The sequence below is a fragment of the Mustela nigripes genome, chromosome 16 (genome assembly GCF_022355385.1).
Source record: "Mustela nigripes isolate SB6536 chromosome 16, MUSNIG.SB6536, whole genome shotgun sequence".
NCBI lineage: Eukaryota > Metazoa > Chordata > Mammalia > Carnivora > Mustelidae > Mustela > Mustela nigripes.
This window is the reverse complement of record NC_081572.1, coordinates 6,381,541-6,392,457: the sequence shown is the minus strand read 5'-3', so window position 1 is coordinate 6,392,457 and position 10,917 is coordinate 6,381,541. Positions and strand designations below refer to the sequence as shown.

Below are 10,917 nucleotides of genomic sequence, written 5' to 3'. Positions count from 1 at the left end.
TCGGTTCTACATTCGGATGGAGGAAGAAAGGAATGTTGAGTTGGGAGGCTGCCCTGGGGGTTCTCAGGGGGGCAGCATCATTGAAAAGCAGGCCCTCACCTTGGGCTCCTCTGGCCAACCAGGCTGTGCTTGACACTCTCTGCTGGCATTTAGGGGTCCTACGGGATGCTTTCCTCCTTCTCCCAGCCAAGCACTGTGCACATCTACGTTATACACACAATTGTGTGTATGTGCATGTGGCATATTTTATTGCATTTTCTCAAGCTTTTCTTAAATTTACCAGTTTTTGGGAACAAGGGAGCCAGAAGTTCTTCCTCTTCTAGTGTGAGTGGCAGTGTCTCTGGACAGGATGTCGATGGACAAGTAGGGCTGCATGTTGTCTTCATCAGGCCGACTCTGTGTCCCACAAATTGCCCATTGAGGTCTGTTGACCCAGAGCACAGCACTGAGCATCATCAGAAACAGAGGTACCTTCAGGAGTATGAGAAGCAGGAAATGGACGTTGCTAAGCAGAGACCTACAGGAAGACACAGTGACTGGCAGGAGTTTCCTCCTGAACAGGAGGCCCAGGCTCTGCCTTTTGCCCCTGCCTTTGAGCTCAGATTCTGTGGCCCTAAAAGTCAATATCTGCATCAAATCTGGTTGGTATCAGCACCAGACAGCCCCTGCTGAGTGCCCCAGACTCCTGTCCTTCAGCTCAAGACCTGACCTTGAGCATCAGGACAGAGCACACACATGAGGATGTGGTGGTGAGGAATGGAGAGAACGGGAGAAGAGGGGACCCAGGAGGCTCTGGCTCCCAGAAACTCTCAGAGTTCACAAAGCAGAGGGAACTCAGGGAAGGAGCGGCACAGAGCTTCCGGGGCCATCATCTCCCACTAGCCAGACCCAGGGCTGGCCAGAGTGTGGTGTAGCCCCATTCAACACCATCCCAATCTGCTCAGCAATGGATGTATCATAAACCAGGACCAGAGAATCATCACCTTCCCCATCAAGCATTACAGCGTCCCTCATCTCACTTGAAACAAGAGTGTTTGAAAGTTGGCACTGAAGCAAGACCTCAGGTCTCAGTCCCAGACAGTGCATCCCCCTGCCTTGTCCACCCTGCCAGAAGACTGCAGAGGTCACTTCAGGAAGTTTGTTAATGGGACACACAACCCTGGAGGACAGGAGGGTATACAAGCTGCCTGAGTTCTAATAGAGATGCATAGCCCAGAACTCCCCTTGTGGACACCACCCTCAGAGTCCCCGAGGCCCAAGGCTCTTGTCAGGAGACTGGGCTCATGGCAGGGACCTTGGATGTCACAGTCCCGCCATCCTTCATTCTCAGGGGCTTGCACACATACTCTCTCATGCATACAAGCACACACACATTCTTTCACACTCCTGTGCACTCCCACCACTCACATTTCTCTCACACTCACACCCACACAACCCACTTGGTCCCCAGTCTCTGAGGCACAAACACCAGGTCTGGTTTGCACTCCTAAGTTACTCCGATGCTCTTCAGGGATTAGCTCAGATCCCTTCTTCTGTGGGAGCAGAGAAAAGCAGGGTCTTACCTGGGGGAAACAGACACTTGAACCTGGAAGAAGAGGTCAGGCAGGAAACCATGGAGTCCTTCTTCTTGCAGTATCGTTGCGATCCCACACCTGTATTTTCCTGCATCATCTGCAGTGAGGTTCTCCAAGGTCACTGTGAAGGTGAGGTCTTCAGCATGGTCCACAATGGACACGCGGCCACTCCTCATCTTTTCCTCAGACCTTCCAGTGGCCACAGTCGGGTTCCAAAGTAGTAAGCATGGTTGCCGGCACCAGTATTTGGTAAATGTCTTGTACTTCTCCTCGTACTGACACTGCACGCTCAGGGATCCCCCCACAGTGCCCATCACAGTGCTGGGGCCACTCAGAGACAAAGAGCCTGAAAGACACCATCAGTATTTTCTTCACCTGGAGACCTGGGCTGGAGGTGCATTGTGGGGTTGGGTCCACTGGAAGCCCAGACATCACCCTGAGGCTGGAAGAGGGTGGGGCAGGAACCAGGGAGCTTATGGGCTATTGGCAGACACAAGTGGGGAGACCTGAGGAGATTTTGGTGTGGGATTCTGGGATTCAAGAGGCCATGTCCAGCCTTCATGTGGTCAGTCAACCTGGAATGTGGGGGAAGAACGATTTTGGGTGGCCCCAGACAGGTTCTGGGTCCCCAGACATGTCAGTAGTGAGAGGAGATAGCTATGCCCATCAATCGCCAAGACCTGAATGACACTACAGAGCATACTCTGAATAGATGGATGGATGGATGGATACATGAATGCATGGACACATGGATGGGGCATGGATGGATGCATGGATGGACGGAGAGATAGACAGTTGAAATAGGAAAAAGGAAACAAGAATGGGAACCAAGAAAAAAAAAAAAAGAATGGGAACCAAGAAAGTCCAGCTGAAGCACAGAATTGAGAGCTAAAAGGAAACCTTCAGGTTCTGACTACATCCCCTTCCCAAATGATCACCTGTAGGCCCCAAGCTTATAGCCCCCTCTTGTATAGGTGGAACCTCCTGCTCACAGTCTGGGTCACTCAAGGGAAGCCTATTGACCAAAGGGTATAAAGAGGCAATCAGGAAGGGGTTCCTTTTGGCTATGATTTAAGGACAACTTCCTCCTTATTTCTTTCCTGGAACAGAATCCTGTGACAACACTTGCCATCACCTAACATCCTTAGGGACTTCTTGCCCCATGCTGCTCCTTCCCCCACCCCTTGGCAGCCACCTACCAACTTTGGCATGTCCTGGCCTCATCTCTAGCACTTCTGCCACCTTCAAGTTTTTTTGTTTTTTTGTTTTTTAATATATCTATTTGACAGAGAAAGAGAGAGCACAAGAAGGCAGAGAGGCGGGCAGAGAGAGGGGGGAATGAAGGGGGAGCCCCGATGTGGGGCTCGATCCCAGGACACTGAGACTATGACCTGAGCCGAAGGCAGACGCTTAACCCACTGAGCCTCAGGCTCCCTGTGCCACCGCCAGAGTTTTGACATTGTCTTCCCTCATCTAGACACCCTGGAGGCTCCGGTTTCAAATAATCAGGATGCAACCCCCTAAACTCTAGCTTCCTGCCTAGAGAGCCATGCCTGCCCCAGACACCCAAGGGGTTCTCATTACTCCAATGCATGGCTCTTGTCTGACCTTCTCTTAACAAGGAAGGGTGGTAACCCAGGGCAAAGGGACACTGAGAAATAATTTGGGCAAAATACCAAACTTCTGAAAAAGAACTGTGCATGTCCTCTACTTACCTATCATCCATCTGTCTGTCTGTCTACCCATCTTTCCACCCATCCATCCATTCTTCTCTCCCTCTATTCACCTATCCAGGCAATATATTGTCATCCATTGAATGTGAGGCTTTCCTATCTTTTATGCTATAATTAGAAGAAAATTTGTATTTTTTGTTTCTTCCTATTAAATACCTTACATTTTCTCACTGCATTTCCCAGCAAGTAAGTTCAAGTGACCTACTGACAGATATTCTCCATCACAAGGCCATCTGTCTCTCCCACCAATAATCTGAAAAGCAGTGGCTCTCAACCAGGGGTGACAGTGCTCCCCCGAGAGACATTTGACAATGTTTGAAGACATTTTTGGTTGTCACAGCTTGAGGGGTGGGGAGTGGCTACTGGCATCCAGGGAGTAGAGGCCAGAGATGCTGCTAAACATCCCACAGGGCACAAGACAGCCCCTCAAACAGAATGATCCAGTCCCATTGTCAGCAGTTGGGAGGTTGAGGAACTGCGCTCAAGAGGATGAAATGCCCCAACTTGAGGTCCTCCAGACACAGGCTTAGAGCTGGGGGAGTGGGGGCATCAACACTCAACCTTCTCTGTGGTTGTTGCCAACAGGGGCTCAGGCTATAGGAGTGCCTGGTGGGGGTGAGTGGACCCTTCAGAGCAAGCTTTCCACTTTGCCTCCTCTTTCAGTCGCTTAAGGCCCAGCCTTGAAGATATGGGCCTGCTTCCTCAGGGCTGGATGAGAAAACGTTATCAGGGATGCTCTGTTACACCCAGACATGACCCTGAGCCAGCACGGTGTCCCCCTCACCCACACTCCACTCCTCTACCCCCACAGCAGGCTTCCTGCCCACCAGGGCCTGGGAAAGAAACTCCCAGCTCCCAAGGGCACTATAGGACATTCAACAAAACCCTTGGCCCCTCCACACTAAATACCAGTAGCCCCCTTCCCCCAGTGGCAAGAGCCAAAATTGTCAACTGGCATTGCCTAATGTCCCCTCGGAGTAAGTCATCCCTGTTGAGAGCCACCGCTTTAGAAGAAGGTTTATCCAGGAGAACCTGGGGTAGAAATTCCCAGGCAAGAGGGCAGACTGTGGGCTCCTGTCCTTGGCATGTCCTCTGTCCTGGTGAGCATGCTGTATTTTGCAGCTGTTCCTTTGTGGTGTCTCCTGCTTATTACCTGTCAGTCACGGAGCATGAGAGCACTCTCCCCTGTATCTCAGCTGCCTCTCAGGTGCTGCTCAGCCTTCTCCCACACTGGGTTCTTTCCAGGATCCCACAGATGGTGCTTGCTCTATACCCATTAAACCCCTGATGCTTCCTACAGCTCTGACTTCTAAGAGACCTCGGGTTCTCTGCCTATGAGTGTAAAGGCAAATATTGGCTAGATAGAGAGGTCTATCTTCTTGAGAAGCAGGAGGCTGGCTTAGCTTGAGGTCTTTTCTGGCTCTTGTGTGTATGGCCTCCCTGCTGGGCTGTAGTGACTTGCTCACAGCATCTCTGTTGCTGGAAGGTCACAGTCTAGAACCCAGGCTTGTGTGTTTTCCCTTTCTCTGCCATCAGTCTTCCTACTGAGCAACCAGCTCCTGTGCATTTTCAGACTCAGGCTTAAAGACCAATTGAATCATAACTCTCCTTAATTACAGAAAGTCTCCTACATATCATTGAGATGAAAAATAGGAAAAGAGAAGCTTGCACTGCTGGAGGCTACCTTCAAGAATGTGATTCTTCCCTGAACTCTTCACCATCCCCGTGCCAAAGCAATAAACCAAAAGTATCCTCATCAGTATGACCTAGTCGAGAGTCAGTTTAATTTTTTTTTTTCCATCTGAATGATCCTATCCCTAAAGGGCTATGGTGTTGTGTCTTTTCATGCCTGAGATGCCCAGTGTCACTGTAGGACACACGTGCTTGATGTGGGCCATCTCAGATTTGTCTTAGTAAGTGTAAGAAATTACTTTTTAGATCCTCAAATTACTTTACCTATCCTGATCACCAAACTTGGTGTTTTAAATGTGCATTTTTTTTAATGTAGGTTTTAATTTAATCACTTCACTAAGGCATTATTATTTAAACGTTGGTCAAGGTTTAAAAGTCTAAGATGTGTTTGTTCAGTCAGTTTTATCATGCAGAGTATCTTTATGTTCTTAATTTTAGTGTCCTGTTTTAGGAATAATATTATTAAGGGTCTTAGTACACCTTGATTAATACCTCTAGATGTGGAGGGAAATGGGATTAATGTAATAAAGATTTTTTTCCTACTTGGATTCTGAAGGTTGGCTCTGGTGTTGGATTACTTTGTATTCTAATTCCTACATTTGTGTTTGCATGGGATCAGAGCAAACTGGTGAGTTGTCTTGATTTTTTCTCCCATTTATAATAAAATATTTTCCTTCCAGTGTTCAAACACAAAAGAGAGAGAAAATTGTGTTAATAGGAACTCTCAGAACCCACAACATTGTGGGAGCTCTCAAAGTAGGATTGCTCACAAGTCCCCAACAGTTTCACCTTCAGGCAGCTCATAGTGCAAGATCCCTGAGGCCAGCCTGGGCCTGTCAGAGACACAGGGACTCCATCAGCACACAGCATATATAAACACCATTCACAAGGAGGCTTATGAAGTAAGTAACCAATGTATTATTTAAAAAAAAAAAAAAAAGGTGATGACCTTGAAAAGAAGTATTATAAGAAGAGCAATGGCCTTGGAAATAAAATTATTTTACTTGGAACCTTAGCTGCCTTTTATGAATGGATCTAGAGTAAATAACTTGCATCTCTCTGCATCTTGGTCTCTTGTTTTCAAGGATTGTGATAAGAATTGGATTCGGTTACAGGGAAAGCCAGGTAGTACAGGATTAGTCAATTCCTGTTAGTTTTCTGCTCCCCTCCCCGGGATGGTGCCTAAGACAGTATTCCCATTTTTCAAAATGGTGGGAATGATGATTCAAGGGGCCAATTTCTTTAGCGCTCAGTATGCGCTCTCCTGTGGGAATCATCTTATCATCCATAACTCCTCCTCTTTGCCTGGGTGAGGTATCTCCGTGCTCACCTCCTCCCCGCTTTGCTTGTCTCCTCATCTCTTCCCTTCCCCATCGCCAGCCTTGCCCCACACCATTGTCACCCCGACCTGCCCGGCCCCGCTCACCTGGGACACAGAGGAAGAGAAGAGCTAATGGCAGCCTCATAGTCTTGTCCCACTGGTGTGTCTCCAGTTGCAGCTGGAGCCGCCTCATCTGGGGCCCACTCACCCCATCTCCCTCTTCTGCTTTTCTTGGCATTTCTCTGCTTCCTTCTTTAGCCTCTTAGTTTTTTTCTCAGAGCTGCTCAGAAAATGGAGGAAGCGAGGAGCTCAGGGCATTGGGAAGTCAGCTGACGGCCTGCTGAATTTCATCCTCAGAAACACATTTGAATGCACAGTTCTTGTTTCTGTTCCCTCTGAGGATGACGCCTTTACCATAACTTCACCCGCAGCTGACACACCCTCGAGCCTTTGGCCAGGCTGTCACATTGACTTCTATCTAGATTTTCTGAGCCAGCTTCCACCCCTCCCCAACCCCCATCTATGGATGGTAAATGTCCTGTGGCTGGTGTGGCTGGCATGAGCAGTCCTGAGAAGAAAAGGCATGACCAAGACTTCTCTGGACAAGACCCTCTATTTGCAGGGCCCAGTGCAAAATGAAAATGCCTTTGTCCCATTTACCAATAATATCAAGATAACAACAGTGGAGTATTAACTCAAGACCTTCCGAGTGCGGGCCTGGTACGTCTGCAAAGGTGCACCTCCATGGGCCAGACCTGTCTCTAACCCTTGCTGGAGCAGAGTGTGAGGCTGGGTCCCCTCTACGGGTATACTCTGCTCCTCTCAGCTCCCAGCCCTCAGTCTGGCCTTCCGCCAGAGACCTTGAATGGTTTCCTGTCTTGGTCATGCACTCTTGACCAGGGCCCAGCACTCTGGCACCAAGCCATGCTCAAGCCTCACCTTTATTCTGTGTGGTTAAATGAGCCCCAAGATACCCATGGCTACAAGAGTTTCAGTATATTGAATGGTAACTCAGGTGCACTTAGCCAGAAATGTGCCCAATGACATGACAGCCATGGGGTACTTATAGAGGTAGGTGCAAATTTGGGATGTCTTAACCAAGAACCCAGGTTCACATAAATAGAAAAGTCTAAAATTCTGGAATCCTATTGCCAAACATTCTTAGCTGGATGTTTCAGTAAATAACTTGCCTGCTTGCTTTTGCTGTACTGGTAGACCTCATACAGTCTGATGTTTTGTGTGCATGTGCATGGGTGTGTGTGTGTGTGTGTGTGTGTGTGTGTGTGTGTGTGTGTATGCACCTTCCCCTTCGTGGTGGAAAGTCATCTCCCGCACCATGTGTTCAGCAATGACATGGAACTGACAGAGCTAGAGAGGAGGAAGTTTGCCAGAAGCTGAAGGATTCTCCATTTCATTAGCTTCCATTTACTTGGGAAGTAAGACCCTTAGGGATTGGGTACCTGAAGAGGTACAAAGATTCATATTCATCTTTTATACCCTTATTTCACTAGTCCTTGTGACATTTTGCCTGAGAATTATTATTTTCTTTTCAACATGACCTTGAAGGAAAATCATTCCCCGATGTGATCTGTGACATGCCCAGAAAGTTCCATCTTTCTATTTATTAGCTGGGGGATCCTAAGCAAGTCACATGATTGCTCTCAGCGCAGGATTTGAATTCCTCCTTCTCAGCTCACCCCACCTGGATGCAGTTGACAGTAGGTGAGGGTGTGTGTGCATGGGTGTGTGTCCCTTTTTGAGCCCCAAGATGGTTCCATCCGCAATAGGCTCAGACAGCTCAGACAGGCTTCTTAGGGACATATCTGTCCTTTCTGTGACTGTTGTCTGCCAGTGAGAGGCCACTCTGCCTCCACTACCCATTTTACACCACCAGCCCTGTCAGGGCAGAGCCCCCAAGAGCTTCTCATGGCCCTGGAAACAAGGAAAAGGGCACCTGCTCCTTAGTCTCCTGGGAGGAGCCCCTTTGGGTCAAGGCAGGTTCAGGGAGCACTACTTAACTTTCCTTCCTTGGAATGCAGTGTCTGAGTCTGTGAAGGGGATAATTCATAGCCACAGACTTTCCCAGAAAGGCACTCTCACCATCCACATTCTGAGCAAATGTAGGGCTGTTGAACTCATGGCTGTATCAGTCAGCTTTTTCTAAGTGACGCTGCTATAACAAAACTCCCAACCCTCAGAATGTTGGAATCACACAGGTTGCTCTCTCACTCATGTTACATGTCTGCAGTGGGCCACCTTTACTTAGGAACCCACTCTAAAGAAGACCTCCCTGTCTGCAACAGGGAGAGGGAAACCACACAGCAGCTCCCAGAGCTTTGGCTCGAAGGGGCACATGTCTCTTGGGCTCTTCGTTCATTGGCCAACCCTGATGTCAACAGGACAAAGTAGCATAATCCCCTCATAGGGACAGATGGAAGGAATTGCAAACCTGCAACCAGAGGTTTCTATTAGCTTAGCTGGAATTTTACTCCATGGCATGCTGGTGTCATGGCTTCCTCTAGGTCTCAGGTCAAGGCAGGAAGAGGTTGCAGGGTCTACTTAGCCAACCCAGGTTCATTTCCTCAGCCACAGATAGGACACTTGGCTGTATGCAAAGGCCATGGCAATAGGACAGGAACCAAATTTATTTTTTAAATTTTTTTGTGTGTTAACAACCTCTTAGATTGTCTTACGAGATATTAATACATAGCTAATGAACATAATATTATATAATAGAAGTCATGACAAAGTGTATATTAAACCTAAAATGGCAACTGAATTATAATTATAACTTTTTAAATTTCCCTTAGAGTTACCTTTTCTAGTTTTAAAATTTATTAATTTAAATGGATTAATTAACATATAGTGTATCATGAGTTTTAGAGGTAAAGGCCAGTGATTCATCAGTCTTATATAATACACAGGGCTCATTACCTCACATTCTCTCCTTAATGTCCATCACCCAGTTACCCCATCCTCCTGCCCCACCCCCTTCAGCAACCCTCAGCTTGTTTCCTAAAATTAAGAGTCTCTTATGATTTGTCTAGCTCTCTGATTTCCTCTTGTTTTATTTTTCCCTCTCTTCCCTTATGATGCCCTGTTTTGTTTCTTAAATTCCACATATGAGTGTGATCACACGATAATTGTCTTTCTCTGATTGACTTATTTAGTTTAGCATAAAACCCTCTAGTTCCATCTATGTCATTGCAAATGGCAAGATTTCATTTTTTGATGGCTGAGTAGTATCCAATTGTATATACATATATACACCACATCTTCTTTATCCATTGATCTCTTGATGGACATCTGGGCTCTTTCCATAGTTTGGCTATTGTACATTGGGGTGCAGTTGTCCCTTTGGATGCCCACATTTGTATCTGTGGGGTGGGTACCCAATAGTGCTCTTGCTGGGTCATAGGGTAGCTCTATTTTCAACTTTTTGAGGAACCTCCATACTGTTTTCCAGAGTGGCTGGACCAGCTTGCATTCCCACCAACAGTATAAGAGGGTTCCCCTTCCCAGAAACCAATTTTAAACCAGATGCACAATGTGCCTTCAAGAGAGATGACCCCTGGTGATGGCACCAAGGAGGAACTTGCCAGGGAAAATCAACAGTCACTTTCACAGTAGGAGAGGTCTCATTTAATTTCAAATATCCACTGCCTGCATTATCAGGAGAACCTCCCTGAGGTTCTCCATGGTATTGTGAAGGTCGGGTCCCAGAGATGGTAGTAGATGGAAAATCAACACATTTAAATTATCTATTGATTCCATGCCTTAAAAAGATGAAGACTTTTGCATCTCACCCTTTGTCCACCCTCCTCTTTCCAGTGCTGTTTTTGCTAGCACAGTGCTCTTTGCACCTATGTTATTTATACTCTCTTCTGTAATACTTCCCGCCATTGCTTAGGGGTTTTCTCTTTTTAAATACATTCATCGCTGACCACAGTTTCTCTTTTTTTTTTTACATTTAACTTACCCCTTTGTTGGCAAAATTTTATCATGATATAAATTTTCTATTTTTAAAGGGCTCACGGGTGCTGTATTTCATAAGGACTGTCTGTTGTCAGAATATTCCCAGGATATTCTCTCATTTGCTCAGAGCATGTAAATTTTCCTTGACTGTTTCTGGAAAGGGGTGTGGTTATCATGTCTGAGGCTAGCCTATTTGTGTCGCACACAATGAGCTCCTTCTGGTATGATCTTCTAATTCGATCACCGTTGCTGATACCAGCCCATAGATTCTGTCTTTATCCTCTGTAACTTTATAATATTCCAGGTGTGGATCATCTGTATAGTCCTTTCCTGGGTCACCATGTGGGCTCTCAGTTACAGCCTGAAACGTCTCCTTATTTCTGGTTAGTTTGTAATTCAATTGTTTACTTTGGCTTCTCTCTTCTCCAAGGCAACAGCCAGTGTGCATTTGTGGAATCACCTCCCGGTCTCCTATACCTAGTTTTCTGCCTCTCCACATTTTTTTGTATTGTGCTCATTTAAAGATTTTATTTATTTATTTGAGAGGAAGAGAATGAGAGAGAGAGAGAGCATGCACAAGAGGGGGAAAGTCCCAGGGAGAAGCAGACTCTCTACCAAGCAG

General features: G+C 46.9%; 1 protein-coding gene across 1 annotated transcript; it reads right to left on the bottom strand.

Moving 5' to 3' along the window:
• Positions 1–228: 228 nt before the first annotated feature.
• Positions 229–6,624, bottom strand: LOC132004240 (protein CD300H-like). The gene is made up of 3 exons (XM_059380469.1): positions 6,426–6,624; positions 1,563–1,920; positions 229–517 (listed from the first exon to the last, which is right to left on the bottom strand). The coding sequence occupies exons 1-3, from the start codon at positions 6,556–6,558 to the stop codon at positions 277–279; spliced, it is 732 nt and encodes a 243-aa protein (XP_059236452.1). The 5' UTR covers positions 6,559–6,624; the 3' UTR covers positions 229–276.
• Positions 6,625–10,917: the final 4,293 nt, after the last annotated feature.